This window comes from Coregonus lavaretus, assembly GCF_964263955.1.
Source record: "Coregonus lavaretus genome assembly, chromosome: 32".
Taxonomy (NCBI): Eukaryota; Metazoa; Chordata; class Actinopteri; order Salmoniformes; family Salmonidae; genus Coregonus; species Coregonus lavaretus.
The window spans coordinates 36,074,003-36,089,965 of NC_140019.1; the positions used below are offsets into that span (position 1 = coordinate 36,074,003).

Sequence of the window (15,963 nt, forward strand, 5' to 3'; positions counted from 1 at the left end):
AAATAAATAATTCTCTCTACTATTATTCTGACAGTTCACATTCTTAAAATAAAGTGGTGATCCTAACTGACCTAAAACAGGGAATTTATACTAGGATTAAATGTCAGGAATTGTGAAATGTATTTGTTTAAAATGTATTTGGCTAAGGTGTACCTAAACTTCTGACTTCAACTGTATTATGTATTGATTGTGATTCAGCTGATAAAAAGGGATGACCCCGGGCCATGGGCTGGGGTGCATTCATTAGTGCACACTGTACCAAAATGTTTTGCAACAGAAAACATTTTGCATTGAAAAGTATCGTTTATTGGACAAGTTCATGTTAGTCCCCCAGAAGATACAGTCCTGCAGTACCTACCGTGAAGCAGTAGATAGTGCTGCAGTACCTACCATGAAGCAGTAGATAGTCCTGCAGTACCTACCGTGAAGCAGTAGATAGTCCTGCAGTACCTACCGTGAAGCAGTAGATAGTGCTGCAGTACCTACCGTGAAGCAGTAGATAGTGCTGCAGTACCTACCGTGAAGCAGTAGATAGTCCTGCAGTACCTACCGTGAAGCAGTAGATAGTCCTGCAGTACCTACCATGAAGCAGTAGATAGTCCTGCAGTACCTACCGTGAAGCAGTAGATAGTGCTGCAGTACATACCATGAAGCAGTAGATAGTACTGCAGTACCTACCATGAAGCAGTAGATAGTGCTGCAGTACCTACCATGAAGCAGTAGATAGTCCTGCAGTACCTACCGTGAAGCAGTAGATAGTGCTGCAGTACCTACCATGAAGCAGTAGATAGTCCTGCAGTACCTACCATGAAGCAGTAGATAGTCCTGCAGTACCTACCATGAAGCAGTAGATAGTCCTGCAGTACCTACCATGAAGCAGTAGATAGTCCTGCAGTACCTACCATGAAGCAGTAGATAGTGCTGCAGTACATACCATGAAGCAGTAGATAGTGCTGCAGTACCTACCGTGAAGCAGTAGAAGTAGATGAGGACCAGGCTAGTACACATGGCCAGGTTGGCTACCAGAGAGAGAGGGGCCAGGTACTTCAGGTTGGGGGTGAACACCAGGAGTATAACGGCTGGCAGGAAACACAACATGTAGAGACGGGAGTCGAAGCTGGGGACGGTGACTGCCGTCTGGTTGTTGTGACAGCTCATGGTTGTCCCGTTAGAAGACTCCACCACCTGAAGGAAGAATGCCACAGAACAATGAACACAAGTTAAGGTATTCTTTTCACACTATCGTGGCAACCTAAACTGTACTGTACTGTGCTGGATCTGGCATGTTCTTCACATTAACCTTTCCAGCACAGTTCAAACAACTGTGGTTATAGGACAAAAGAGGACTGAACAGTATAGCTGAGTAACAGCATGAGCAGAAGATCACTCCAGGCAGTGATGATAACATCCAAACTGCTGCTACTGCTCAGGAAGAAGCAAACAGTACCACCTAGCAGTGTGAAACAGTACCACAGTACTAGCCAACAGTACAACAGTACCAGCCAACAGTACCACAGTACCACCCAACAGTACCACAGTACCAGCCAACAGTACCACAGTACCAGCCAACAGTACCACCCAACAGTACCAGCCAACAGTACCACAGTACCAGCCAACAGTACCACAGTACCAGCCAACAGTACCAGCCAACAGTACCACAGTACCAGCCAACAGTACCACAGTACCAGCCAACAGTACCAGCCAACAGTACCACAGTACCAGCCAACAGTACCACAGTACCAGCCAACAGTACCACAGTACCAGCCAACAGTACCAGCCAACAGTACCACAGTACCAGCCAACAGTACCACAGTACTAGCCAACAGTACCACAGTACCAGCCAACAGTACCACCCAACAGTACCAGCCAACAGTACCACAATACCAGCCAACAGTACCACAGTACCAGCCAACAGTACCACAGTACTAGCCAACAGTACCAGCCAACAGTACCACAGTACCAGCCAACAGTACCACAGTACCAGCCAACAGTACCACAGTACCACCCAACAGTACCACAGTACCACCCAACAGTACCAGCCAACAGTACCATAGTACCAGCCAACAGTACCACAGTACTAGCCAACAGTACCACCTAGTGGTGTGAAACAGTACTAGCCAACATGACGACATGACCCCTACCTGTTTGATGTTGTCACTGAGAAAGACGAAGTAAACGCAGCAGAAACCCAGCTGGGTGATGATCAGAAACACGTTCACTATCCGCCTGAAGGAAGACAGGGACAAGGACACAAATCAACATCTGTTCTAAACATTAGAGGGGACTGGAAACACATGCCAGATATTACACCAAACACCGTGAGGAGTTGAAAACTCTTAATGAATAAAGGTCAAAACACAAGTCATAATATAGAAGAGGGAGTTTGACTTGCTATTAAAGAACACATTTCATGATTCATAACCTGTATGTTCTTCTACTGTAGACACATTATTATATACACACATTCTAACATACATACATACATACATACATACATACATACATACATATTTACCTCCCCCATATTGAGTGCCTTCTCAGCCACGAGACATTCTCCATACCATACTGCACAGCATCACCATAGTCCAGAAAGGGCTTGTTCAACCTTGAACAGAGGGAACATCACTCAGAAAGGGCTTGTTCAACCTAGAACAGAGGGAACATCACTCAGAAAGGGCTTGTTCAACCTAGAACAGAGGGAACATCACTCAGAAAGGGCTTGTTCACCCTAGAACATCACTCAGAAAGGGCTTGTTCACCCTAGAACATCACTCAGAAAGGGCTTGTTCACCCTAGAACAAATGAAACATCACTCAGGGCCCGGATTCACAGAGCCTCGGGGTAGGAGTGCGGATCTAGGATCTATCCTGTCCATGTAATCTTATTCATTACGGTCTAAAAGGCTAAACTGAATACGGGCCCAGATCTCAACGACCATACGGGCCCAGATCTCAACGACCATACGGGCCCAGATCTCAACGACCATACGGGCCCAGATCTCAACGACCATACTGGCCCAGATCTCAACGACCATACGGGCCCAGATCTCAACGACCATACGGGCCCAGATCTCAACGACCATACTGGCCCAGATCTCAACGACCATACGGGCCCAGATCTCAACGACCATATAACTTGAAAACACCCCGTCAACAAAATGACCATACATGGCGTTTACCCCATGTTCACTAAATGTGACACTATTACTTCAGCTGATGTGAGGAATCTGACAGACATGTTCCTGTCATGACAGTGGTAGGGGACATTACTAACCCATGTTGGATCGTCTAATAGAGAACAGGGTTGTGAACAGGGTTGTGAACAATGGATGTAGAGTATATATAAATATAAATATAAAAATAAAAATATAAATATAATATATAAATATAAATATAATATATATAAATATATATATATATAAATATGAGTATCCTACAGAAATGAAATGTAGGGTGCATTAACATCGTGCTCATTAGGTTTGGTTTGCTGGTATTCCGAAATACAAAAATGGTTTTCACTTCTCCTACAATGGAAACTAACCGCACCAGATCAACAACATACCTTGTAGTCTGAACACACCCTAAGGGTGCTACTAGAAGACAGTGGACTGATGACTGGCTTGGTTTGTTTCATTAAACAGTCCTTCTTTATCCAATACTAGGCTTGATGGCATAGCTGCATTGTGGTGACTTTGACTTAGGCTAATCTATGAACTGAACACATTTAACCATTCCCGTTTCCAGGACAACGTGAGAGATTTCCTCAGACATCAAATACAAAAAAAAGGGAAGTGTATAATGTGAAAGTACTGTACTTCTCTTCTTGATGCGTGACTCAAACTAGTTGTACAACAGAATCCACAACAATACGATCTGTTTATGGAACAACTGAGAGGTGCTGCAGACAAACGGTGTGAGAAGGCTCCACTTACTTGGCACTGAGGTGGTGGGAACATTTTACAAGCAGGTTCATACAGTGGACTGCTATTATCCCCATGGCAAACAGACTCAGAGGCCCTAACTGGAAAGGAAGAGAGAAGACAGTCTTATTGGGTATAGTCACATTGTGATCATTTCATTCCCCTCGCACTGCACTTGCAGAATAAATGTATTAGCCACGGATATCTAGAACAGATCAAAGTAAGATCGTTTAAATAATGATAAAGGTTTTGAACAATTAAATAAAATGGTGGTTTGGGCAGAGTGACTGTTCTAGGCCCGAGTCTGCTTGAACAGGTATTTGGTTATCAGTTATGTGGTCACTTCATTGGTAACTGTTTCCTATTCACAAGGCCTGCTATCCGGACAGCCAGAGGTACCGATGTTCCCCTCCTAACCCTAACCACAAGGCCTGCGTTCCGGACAGCCAGAGGTACCGATGTTCCCCTCCTAACCCTAACCCTAACCCTTACCACAAGGCCTGCGTTCCGGACAGCCAGAGGTACCGATGTTCCCCTCCTAACCCTAACCCTTACCACAAGGCCTGCGTTCCTGACAGCCAGAGGTACCGATGTTCCCCTCCTAACCCTAACCCTTACCACAAGGCCTGCGTTCCTGACAGCCAGAGGTACCGATGTTCCCCTCCTAACCCTAACCCTTACCACAAGGCCTGCGTTCCTGACAGCCAGAGGTACCGATGTTCCCCTCCTAACCCTAACCCTTACCACAAGGCCTGCGTTCCGGACAGCCAGAGGTACCGATGTTCCCCTCCTAACCCTAACCCTTACCACAAGGCCTGCGTTCCGGACAGCCAGAGGTACCGATGTTCCCCTCCTAACCCTAACCCTTACCACAAGGCCTGCGTTCCGGACAGCCAGAGGTACCGATGTTCCCCTCCTAACCCTAACCCTTACCACAAGGCCTGCGTTCCGGACAGCCAGAGGTACCGATGTTCCCCTCCTAACCCTAACCCTTACCACAAGGCCTGCGTTCCGGACAGCCAGAGGTACCGATGTTCCCCTCCTAACCCTAACCCTTACCACAAGGCCTGCGTTCCGGACAGCCAGAGGTACCGATGTTCCCCTCCTAACCCTAACCCTTACCACAAGGCCTGCGTTCCGGACAGCCAGAGGTACCGATGTTCCCCTCCTAACCCTAACCCTTACCACAAGGCCTGCGTTCCTGACAGCCAGAGGTACCGATGTTCCCCTCCTAACCCTAACCCTTACCACAAGGCCTGCGTTCCGGACAGCCAGAGGTACCGATGTTCCCCTCCTAACCCTAACCCTTACCACAAGGCCTGCGTTCCGGACAGCCAGAGGTAGGCCAAGCAGCCCTGTTCCGATGTTCCCCTTCAAGAGGTGGATCAGGGTCTGGAAAAAACTACAAAAACATAACAAATAAAACATGATCAGTGTCAAATCACATCACTCAATAATGCAATAATGGCATCAAACAATTATGAACGCAGGCTCTCACACGCTCTCATATACTCAGCTCTTTGTATTCGGCCTGAGGAAGGTCTCAGGATGGAAACTTTGCTGCTAGGGATTTACTTTGTAAATAAATAAATAAAAGTGACCATTTCAATACAATAGAGTTGCGCTCTTTGATTTTGTATGATGAAGAGCTGGAATGAAAACATTTATGCATGTAACATAAAAATCATCCTTACGAAGTCCCAGTTCGACCTCCAATTCTCTCGTACTGAGAATCAGGTCCGGAGGGAAGAGGTGGAGCAGGACAGAGAACATCTGCCTCAGAGGTGCTCGCTGATATCCTGGAGAGAACTGGACCTGGGCCTGGGCCTGGGCCTGGACCTGGGCCTGCAATACGGGGACACACAGCCAGTCTGCATTAAGCTGCCAGGTAACTACAAGTGTTGCTACTACAGTTACATGGGCACAAAGGGCAACTTCAATAATACCTCATTCAAATCACAAAAAATACAAAAATCCCCCAGTCAGAAGAATGTCTTAATTAAGACAGATTCTGCTACATTAGTCTTGGCTGTGTGTAGGTAGCATGTTGTACTACACAGAATCCCCACAGAAGGACCCGAGACATAACCATAATCAGTCTGCTAGGCTGGGCCCTGGTTTGTTGACACAAACAAAAGCACAGTGTTATTGTTGTTAGCTAATGATCATCCACAAACAATACACTTATTGGCTACTTCTCATCCAAAGAAAACACTGCATGGAAAGTCATGAAAGACTGAGAAAATATCCTCCATATGTGGAAAAATGTTGTGATCCTACTAAAAATCACTCTGTACATGAGTTTCCTGGATATGTTCACTAGGCAAATGCTGTGGGTAGAAATGAATAGACCGGATCTCATTCCTTCTTCTACATGTCAGAGAATAATTTTTGTCCTACATAATACAGTGCATTTGGAAAAGTATTCAGACCCCTTGACATTTAACATTTTGTTACGTTACAGCCTTTTTCTAAAATGGATTATATCGTTTTTTCCCCCCTCATCAATCTACACACAATACCCCATAATGACAAAGCAAAAACAGTTACTATTTTATTTTAGCAAATGTATTAAAAATACAAAACTGAAATATGACATGTACATAAGTATTCAGACCCTTTACTTTGTTGGCACCTTTGGCAGCGATTACAGCCTCGAGTCTTCTTGAGTATTACGCTACAAGCTTGGCACACCTGTATTTGGGGAGTTTCTCCCATTCCTCTCTGCAGATCCTCTCAAGCTCTGTCAGGTTGGATGGGGAGCGTCGCTGCACAGCTATTTTCAGGTCTCTCCAGAGATGTTCGATCGGGTTCAAGTCTGGGCTCTGGCTGGGCCACTCAAGGACATTCAGAGACTTGCCCCGAAGCCATTCCTGCGTTGTCTTGGCTGTGTGCTTAGGGTCGTTGTCCTGTTGGAAGGTGAACCTTCGCCCCAGTCTGAGGTCCTGAGCACTCTGGGGGAGGTTTTCAACAAGGATCTCTCTGTACTTTGCTCCGTTCATCTTTCTCTCGATCCTGACTAGTCTCCCAGTCCCTGCCACTGAAACACATACCCACAAAATTATGCTGCAACCACCACCATGCTTCACCGTAGGGATGGTGCCAGGTTTGACGCTTGGCATTCAGGCCAAAGAGTTTAAATCTTGGTTTCATCAGACCAGAGAATCTTGTTTCTCATGGTCAGAGTCCTTTAGGTGCCTTTTGGCAAACTCCAAGCGGGCTGTCATGTGCCTTTTACTGAGGAGTGGTTTCCATCTGGCCACTCTACCATTAAGGCCTGATTGGTGGAGTGCTGCAGAGATGGTTAACCTTCTGGAAGGTTCTCCCATCTCTACAGAGGAACTCTGGAGCTCTGTCAGAGTGACCATCGGGTTCTTGGTCACCTCCCTGACCAAGGCCCTTCTCCCTCGATTGCTCAGTTTGGCCGGGCGGCCAGCTCTAGGAAGAGTCTTGGTGGTTCTGAACTTCTTCCATTTAAGAATGATGGAGGCCACTGTGTTCCTGGGGACCTTCAATGCTGCAGAAATGTTTTGGTACCCTTCCCCAGATATGTGCCTCGACACAATCCTGTCTCGGAGCTCTACGGACAATTCCTTCGACCTCATGGCTTGGTCTTTGCTCTGACATGCACTGTCAACTGTGGGACCTTATATAGACAGGTGTGTGCCTTTCCAAATCATGTCCAATCAATTGAATTTACCACAGGTGGACTCCAATCAAATTATAGAAACATCAAGGATGATCAATAGAAACAGGATGCACCTGAGCTCAATTTCAAGTCTCGTAGCAAAGGGTCTGAATACTTATGTTAATAAGGTATATTTTTTACATTTCTAAAAACCTGTTTTCGCTTCGTCATTATGGGCTATTGTGTGTAGATTGATGAGGAAAAAAGTATACTTCATCCATTTTAGAATAAGGCTGTAACGTAACAAAATGTGGAAAAAGTCAAGGGGTCTGAACACTTTCTGAATGCACTGTATACTGCTATCTGCACGTTCCACAACGTTGTGCCCTGTTGAACGTAGCCCAGGGCCCATAATTATAAAGCTTCTCAAAGTAGGAGTACTAATCTAGCGTCAGGTCTCCTGTCCATATAAACATATTCCTTATGATCTAAAAGACCAGATCAGTGCTCCTACTCATATGGAGAAACTGATACCAGACGAGCAGTCCTACTCAGACATTTTATGAATACAGGTCCTGTTCTGACTAAATAGGGCCTTGGAGTTTCAAATTAAATACCGTCTTGGCGATTGTCAGTGTTGGAGGTCATGGTTGGTCCGCTGGCGTTGGGTGGATCCTCCTGCTGCCCTCCTCTCTCTGATTCCTCCTACAGAGCCACTGTGGTAACGACAATGTAATGGTAGTTCATTCCATGCTATACACGTCTACCAGATACCAGACCTCAAGCACCAGCAGTGTACTTATCTGGAGAAACCTAGAAATGCTGGGAGTTGAGGATTGTTCTATGCTATTAATGCTGACAGCAACTTGTTCAATGTTATTACTGCATAGTAGTGTGGTCACAATACCAACATTTTACACTAATCAACAAAATACACTACCGTTCAAAAGTCACTTAGAAATGTCCTTGTTTTCCATGAAAAACATAGTGAGGGAAAAAAATTATTTGATCCCAGTGGTCCTCTGTAGCTCAGCTGGTAGAGCACGGCGCTTGTAACGCCAAGGTAGTGGGTTCGATCCCCGGGACCACCCATACACAAAAAATGTATGCATACATGACTGTAAGTCGCTTTGGATAAAAGCGTCTGCTAAATGGCTTATTATTATTATTATTATTATTATTATTATTATTATTATCATCCCCTGCTGATTTTGTACGTTTGTAAATCAATTTATAACATTTTTGACAAGCGTTCTTCTGGATTTTTTTGTTGTTATTCTGTCTCTCACTGTTCAAATAAACCTACCATTAAAATTATAGACTGATCATTTCTTTGTCAGTGGGCAAACGTACAAAATCAGCAGGGGATCAAATACTTTTTTCCCCTCACTGTACATGAAATGAGTTTGAATAGGAAATGTAGCAAAATGCATAGGAAATGTAGTCATTGACAAGGGTATAAATAATTATTTTTAATATCAATAATAAATTGTGTCCTTCAAACTTTGCTTTCGTCAAGGAATCCTCCATTTGCAGCAATTACAGCCTTGCAGACCTTGACATTCTAGTTGTCAAATTTGTTGAGGTAATCTGAAGAGATTTCACTCCATGCTTCCTGAAGCACCTCCCACAAGTTGGATTGGCTTGATGGGCACTTCTTACGTACCATACGGTCAAGCTGCTCCCACAACAGCTCAATAGGGTTGAGATCCGGTGACTGTGCTGGCCACTCCATTATAGACAGAATACCAGCTGACTGCTTCTTCCCTAAATAGTTATTGCATAGTTTGGAGCTGTGCTTTGGGTCATTGTCCTGTTGTAGGAGGAAATTGGCTCCAATCAAGTGCTGTCCACAGGGTATGGCATGGCGTTGAAAAATGGAGTGATAGCCTTCCTTCTTCAAGATCCCTTTTACCCTGTACAAATCTCCCACTTTACCACCACCAAAGCACCCCCAGAGCATCACATTGCCTCCACCATGCTTGACAGATTGCATCAAGCACTCCTTCAGCATCTTTTCATTTGGTCTGCGTCTCACAAATGTTCTTCTTTGTGATCCGAACACCTCAAACTTCGATTTGTCTGTCCATAAAAAAAAAAAATCCAATCTTCCTCTGTCCAGTGTCTGTGTTCTTTTGCCCATCTTAATCTTTTCTTTTTATTGGCCAGTCTGAGATATGGCTTTTTCTTTGCAACTCTGCCTAGAAGGTCAGCATCCCGGAGTCGCCTCTTCACTGTTGACGTTGAGACTGGTGTTCTGCGGGTACTATGTAATGAAGCTGCCAGTTGAGGACCTGTGAGGCGTCTGTTTCTCAAACTAGACACTAATGTATTTGTCCTTTTGCTCAGTTGTGCACCGGGGCCTCCCACTCCTCTTTCTATTCTGGTTAGAGCCAGTTTGCGCTGTTCTGTGAAGGGAGTAGTACAAGATCTTCAGTTTCTTGGCAATTTCTCGCATGGAATAGCCTTAATTTCTCAGAACAAGAATAGACTGACGAGTTTCAGAAGAAAGTTATTTGTTTCTGGCCATTTTGAGCCTGTAATCAAACCCACAATTGCTGATGCTCCAGATACTCAACTAGTCTCAAGAACGCCAGTTTATTTGCTTCTTTAAATCAGCACAACCGTTTTCAGCTGTGCGAACATAATTGCAAAAAGGGTTTTCTAATGATCAATTAGCCTTTTAAAATACTAAACTTGGATTAGCAAACAAAGTGCCATTGGAACACAGGACTGATGGTTGCTGATAATGGGCCTCTGTACGCCTATGTAGATATTCCATTAAAAATCAGCCGTTTCCAGCTACAATAGCCATTTACAACATTAACAAGGTCTACACTGTATTTCTGATCAATTTGATGTTATTTTAAAATGGACAAAAAAAAAATTGCTTTTCTTTCGAAAACAAGGACATTTCTAAGTCACCCCAAACTTTTGAACTGTAGTATACATGTAAAGTGTTGGTCCCATATGCATAAAAAGCTTCTCTCAAATTTGTTTACATCCCTGTTAGTGAGCATTTCTCCTTAACCAAAACAATCCATCCACCTGACAGGTGTGGCATATCAAGAAGCTGATTAAACAGCATGATCATTACAAAGGTGCACCTTGTGCTGGGGACAATAAAAGGCCACTCTAAAATGTGCAGTTGTGTCACACAACACAATGCCACAGATGTCTCAAGTTTTGAGGGAGCGTGCAATTGGCATGCTGACTGCAGGAATGTCCACCAGAGCTGTTGCCAGAGAATGTAATGTTCATTTCTCTACCATAAGCTGCTTTCAACATTGTTTTAGAGAATTTGGCTGTACGTCCAACCGGCTTCGCAACCGCAGACCACGTGTAACCATGCCAGCCCAGGACCTCCACATCCGGCTTCTTCACCTGCGGAATCGTCTGAGACCAGCCAACCGGACAGCTGATGAAACTGTGGGTTTGCACAACCAAATACTTTCTGCACAAACTGTCAAAAACCATCTCAAGGAAGCTCATCTGCATGCTCGTCGTCCTCACAGGGTCTTGACCTGACTGCAGTCCGGCGTCGTAACTGACGTCAATGGGCAAATGCTCACCTTCGATGGCCACTGGCACGCCGGACAAGTGTGCTCTTCGTGGATGAATCCCGGATATCAACTGTAACATGGCGTCATGTGGGCCAGCGGTTTGCTGATGTCAACGTTATGAACAGAGTGCCCCATGGTGGCGGTGGGGTTATGGTATGGGGCAGGCATAAGCTACGGACAACGAACACAATTGCATTTTATCAATGGTAATTACCGTGACGAGATCCATTGTCGTGCCATTCATCCACCACCATCACCTCATGTTTCAGAATGATAATGCACGGCCCCATGTCGCAAGGATCTGTAAACAATTCCCGGAAGCTGATAATGTCCCAGTTCTTCCATGGCCTGCATACTCTGCAGACATGTCACCCATTGAGCATGTTTGGGATGCTCTGGAATGATGTGTACAAACAGCGTGTTCCAGTTCCCGCCAATATCTAGCAACTTCGCACAGACATTGAAGAGGAGTGGGACAATATTCCACAGGCCACAATCAACTCTATGCGAAGGAGATGGGTCGCGCTGCATGAGGCCAATGGTGGTCACACCAGATACGGACTGGTTTTATGATCCATGCCTACCTTTTTTATAAGGTATCGGTGACCAACAGATGCATATCTGTATTCCCAGTCATGTGAAATCCATAGATTAGGGCCTAATGAATGTATTTATATTGACTGATTTCCTTATATGAACTGAAAGGCAGTAAAAAAAAAAAAAAGGTTGCATTTATATTTTTGTTCAGTGTACTAACGATAGAGTAGTATCGTGATACCAGGAGATATATATATTTTTTGATCAGTGGCCTAGTGTCCTGATTGCCTCGTATGCTTGTTCATTACACGCATGTGCTACGCAAAAAAACCGGTCACTGAAATTCACACTTCTACTCAATACAACATATTGAATTTAACGTCACACTGTTCAGTGTATAATAGAATAATGCATAGAATGGCTAATTTGCTCATTTTTGCAAAGGCCTGTGATTTGGCTGGAGGAATGTGAGGAAGGAATATACATGCATAATGACCTGCATGTCACTGTGTCATTAAGGGGAAAACACTGCATGAAACCTTCTACTCTTCAGTTAACACACACACACACACACACACACACACTACCCCTCCTTTCCTCACACACTGTCTCCCTCTCTCGCTCTCACCCACAAACACACTGCTCCCAACTTTTTAAAACGTTAGGCACCAAACAGAATTTAAAAGAGCAGCAGAAATAAACAGATGTTTTCTAGTTGAGTCTTCCATTAGGCCTGTATGAATCACATCTCATGAGTAGCAGACCCTTTTCATTACTTCCTGGACCAATCAGATGTGCCTAGACCTACTGTCAAGTTACCAGGCTGTTAGCCATCTGGGTAACATGACTGAACAACGTTGTACGTTATCAAACCAATAATTAGCGACACGGGATTAGTTTTTAAAAAATGGCCTGCAACATGGTTTGTGAAAATATATAAAATGCGTGCGAATCGCAATAAATAAATAAAAAAAGGCATCTCCTACAATAGGGGTCATATTTCTTTAACCATTTAGGCTCGAGACGAGCAGTTCTCTTTGCTGTAAAGCTGCAAGGATGGCGGAGTGAGGGCTGGTAGGGAATGGGACTGCCTGCTGGCTGACGACGGCTGACGATGGCTGAGTGAGGGCTGGTAGGGAATGGGACTGCCTGCTGGCTGACGACGGCTGACGATGGCTGAGTGAGGGCTGGTAGGGAATGGGACTGCCTGCTGGCTGACGACGGCTGACGATGGCTGAGTGAGGGCTGGTAGGGAATGGGACTGCCTGCTGGCTGACGACGGCTGACGATGGCTGAGTGAGGGCTGGTAGGGAATGGGACTGCCTGCTGGCTGACGACGGCTGACGATGGCTGACGACGGCTGACGATGGCTGACGATGGCTGCCACACATGATATGCACATGAAAGTGAAGTGGATATTATTGGACCTGTGCATACAAGAGACTAGAGGCTGTTGCTTAAAAACCAAAAACGGACTTTATAAACATATTATTATACCAGGCGCCAGCAGGTTCTTTAGATAGGTAAGGCTGAAAAAGTTGGTAGTATCAGATGAAAAAGGTACTACGGTATTCTAACATGTTGTTCATAAGTATCATGACGTTTTTGTACCGTGATATTACCGTTGTGCTGGTATACCATGCAACACTACTGCAAAGTCAGACCCTGACAGTGATTAGTTCAATGTTATTACTGCACAGTCAGAGATACTGACTGCCTCTGACCAACAACCTTGAAAATGACCATTGCTGTTCTGAAAAGGCAACGAGGCAGGCTATATTCTGTTCTCCTGTTCTGAAAAGGCAACGAGGCAGGCTATATTCTGTTCTCCTGTTCTGAAATGGCAACGAGGCAGGCTATATTCTGTTCTCCTTTTCTGAAATGGCAACGAGGCAGGCTACATTCTTCCCTCCTGTTCTGAAAAGGCAACGAGGCTGGCTACATTCTGCCCTCCTGTTCTGAAAAGGCAACGAGGCAGGCTATATTCTGTTCTCCTGTCCTGAAATGGCAACGAGGCAGGCTATATTCTGTTCTCCTGTTCTGAAATGGCAACGAGGCAGGCTATATTCTGTTCTCCTGTTCTGAAATGGCAACGAGGCAGGCTACATTCTGTTCTCCTTTTCTGAAATGGCAACGAGGCAGGCTACATTCTGCCCTCCTGTCCTGAAAAGGCAACGAGGCAGGCTATATTCTGTTCTCCTGTCCTGAAAAGGCAACGAGGCAGGCTATATTCTGTTCTCCTGTCCTGAAAAGGCAACGAGGCAGGCTATATTCTGTTCTCCTTTTCTGAAATGGCAACGAGGCAGGCTATATTCTGTTCTCCTAAAAGTGTGACTTTCAATATTTGGTTGTCTCTTTCGTGTGACAACATCCCAGGGCTTTGTTTCACTTCAATTTCTTTGTCAACACATGTAGGCCTTTGTACACACGTACCGATCCGTCCGTTCCCTCCCTCAGGGGAGTGAGTGACAGTAAGTTATTAGCAGTACAATGTGCTACCATGTGTTGGCTATTACATCTAATCAATAGACTATTTGTAGACAAATCAAGTACAGTTGTCTTTTTTCCCCCTTGTCGGAGGAACATAGAAAATGATCTTGCATTTTAGATACAGTTGAAGTCTGAAGTTTACGTACACCTTAGCCAAATACATTTAAACTCTGTTTTTCACAATTCCTGACAATTAATCCCAGTAAAATTCCCTGTTTTAGGTCAGTTAGGATCACAACTTTATTTTAAGAATGTGAAATGTCAGAATAATAGTAGAGAGAGTGATTTATTTCAGCTTTTATTTCTTTCATCACATTCCCATTGGGTCAGAAGTTTACATACACTCAATTAGTATTTGGTAGCATTGCCTTTAAAATTGTTTAACTTGGGTCAAACGTGTCGGGTAGCCTTCCACAAGCTTCCCACAATAAGTTGGGTGAATTTTGGCCCATTCCTCCTGACAGAGCTGGTGTAACTGAGTCAGGTTTGTAGGCCTCCTTGCTCACACACGCTTTTTCAGTTGTGCCCACACATTTTCTATAGGATTGAGGTCAAGGCTTTGTGATGGCCACTCCAATACCTTGACTTTGTTGTCCTTAAGCCATTTTGCCACAACTTTGGAAGTATGCTTGGGGTCATTGTCCATTTGGAAGACCCATTTGCGACCAAGCTTTAACTTCCTGACTCATGTCTTGAGATGTTGCTTCAATATATCCAAATAATTTTCCTTCCTCATGACGTACTTTTTGGAGAAATGTCCTCTGGTCTGATGAAACAAAAATAGAACTGTTTGCCAATAATGACCATCGTTATGTTTGGAGGAAAAAGGGGTTGGCTTGCAAGCTGAAGAACACCATCCCAACCGTGAAGCACGGGGGTGGCAGCATCATGCTGTGGGGGTGCATTGCTGCAGGAGGGACTGGTGCACTTCACAAAATAGATGGCATCATGAGGAAGGACAATTATCTGGATATATTGAAGCAACATCTCAAGACATGAGTCAGGAAGTTAAAGCTTGGTCGCAAATGGGTCTTCCAAATGGACAATGACCCCAAGCATACTTCCAAAGTTGTGGCAAAATGGCTTAAGGACAACAAAGTCAAGGTATTGGAGTGGCCATCACAAAGCCTTGACCTCAATCCTATAGAAAATATGTGGGCACAACTGAAAAAGCGTGTGTGAGCAAGTAGGCCTACAAACCTGACTCAGTTACACCAGCTCTGTCAGGAGGAATGGGCCAAAATTCACCCAACTTATTGTGGGAAGCTTGTGGAAGGCTACCCGAAACATTTGACCCAAGTTAAACAATTCAAAGGCAATGCTACCAAATACTAATTGAGTGTATGTAAACTTCTGACCCAATGGGAATGTGATGAAAGAAATAAAAGCTGAAATAAATCACTCTACTATTATTCTGACATTTCACATTCTTAAAATAAAGTGGTGATCCTAACTGACCTAAGACAGGGAATATTTACTAGGATTAAATGTCAGGAATTGTGAAGAACTGAGTTTAAATGTATTTGGCTAAGGTGTATGTAAACTTCAGACTTCAACTGTAGCTAGGAGACGATACCATTCTGGGAAGTAGCTAGTAGATTATATTCATAGATCCAAACCTTTGACCTCTAACCTGTCGGTGTCATGAAGTAATTCAATTTGCTGAATGTTGTCAGTATTGTTTGTTGCAAGTTATGATGAAATGCAAATAAGCAAATCTCTTCTGACATGGAAAATGCACAGTTCTACAGATGATGCAATTTAACACAGAACTAGACCTTATATTGACTCGCTCTTATATAGACAGTTTAGAGGTTCAGCTCTGG

The 15,963-nt window shown here is 44.4% G+C and overlaps 1 protein-coding gene across 4 annotated transcripts in view; it reads right to left on the reverse strand.

Annotated features, from left to right (window-relative positions):
• Window positions 1-15,963, reverse strand: part of LOC311107529 (proton-coupled amino acid transporter 1-like) — a 49,929-nt gene that overhangs the window by 26,408 nt on the left and 7,558 nt on the right. For 2 of the 4 annotated variants that reach the window (XM_084150033.1, XM_084150032.1), the window contains exons 3-9: window positions 8,165-8,263; window positions 5,614-5,764; window positions 5,231-5,321; window positions 3,932-4,020; window positions 2,516-2,605; window positions 2,142-2,226; window positions 967-1,185 (exon numbers count right to left, since the gene is read on the reverse strand). In XM_084150033.1, coding sequence (XP_084006159.1) covers window positions 967-1,185; window positions 2,142-2,226; window positions 2,516-2,605; window positions 3,932-4,020; window positions 5,231-5,321; window positions 5,614-5,764; window positions 8,165-8,195 — 756 coding nt within the window. In that variant the 5' untranslated portion in view covers window positions 8,196-8,263. Of the gene's footprint in view, window positions 1-966; window positions 1,186-2,141; window positions 2,227-2,515; window positions 2,606-3,931; window positions 4,021-4,342; window positions 4,366-5,230; window positions 5,322-5,613; window positions 5,765-8,164; window positions 8,264-15,963 lie in introns of those variants that run through there. The other 2 variants (XM_084150034.1, XM_084150035.1) reach the window with 2 other exon arrangements.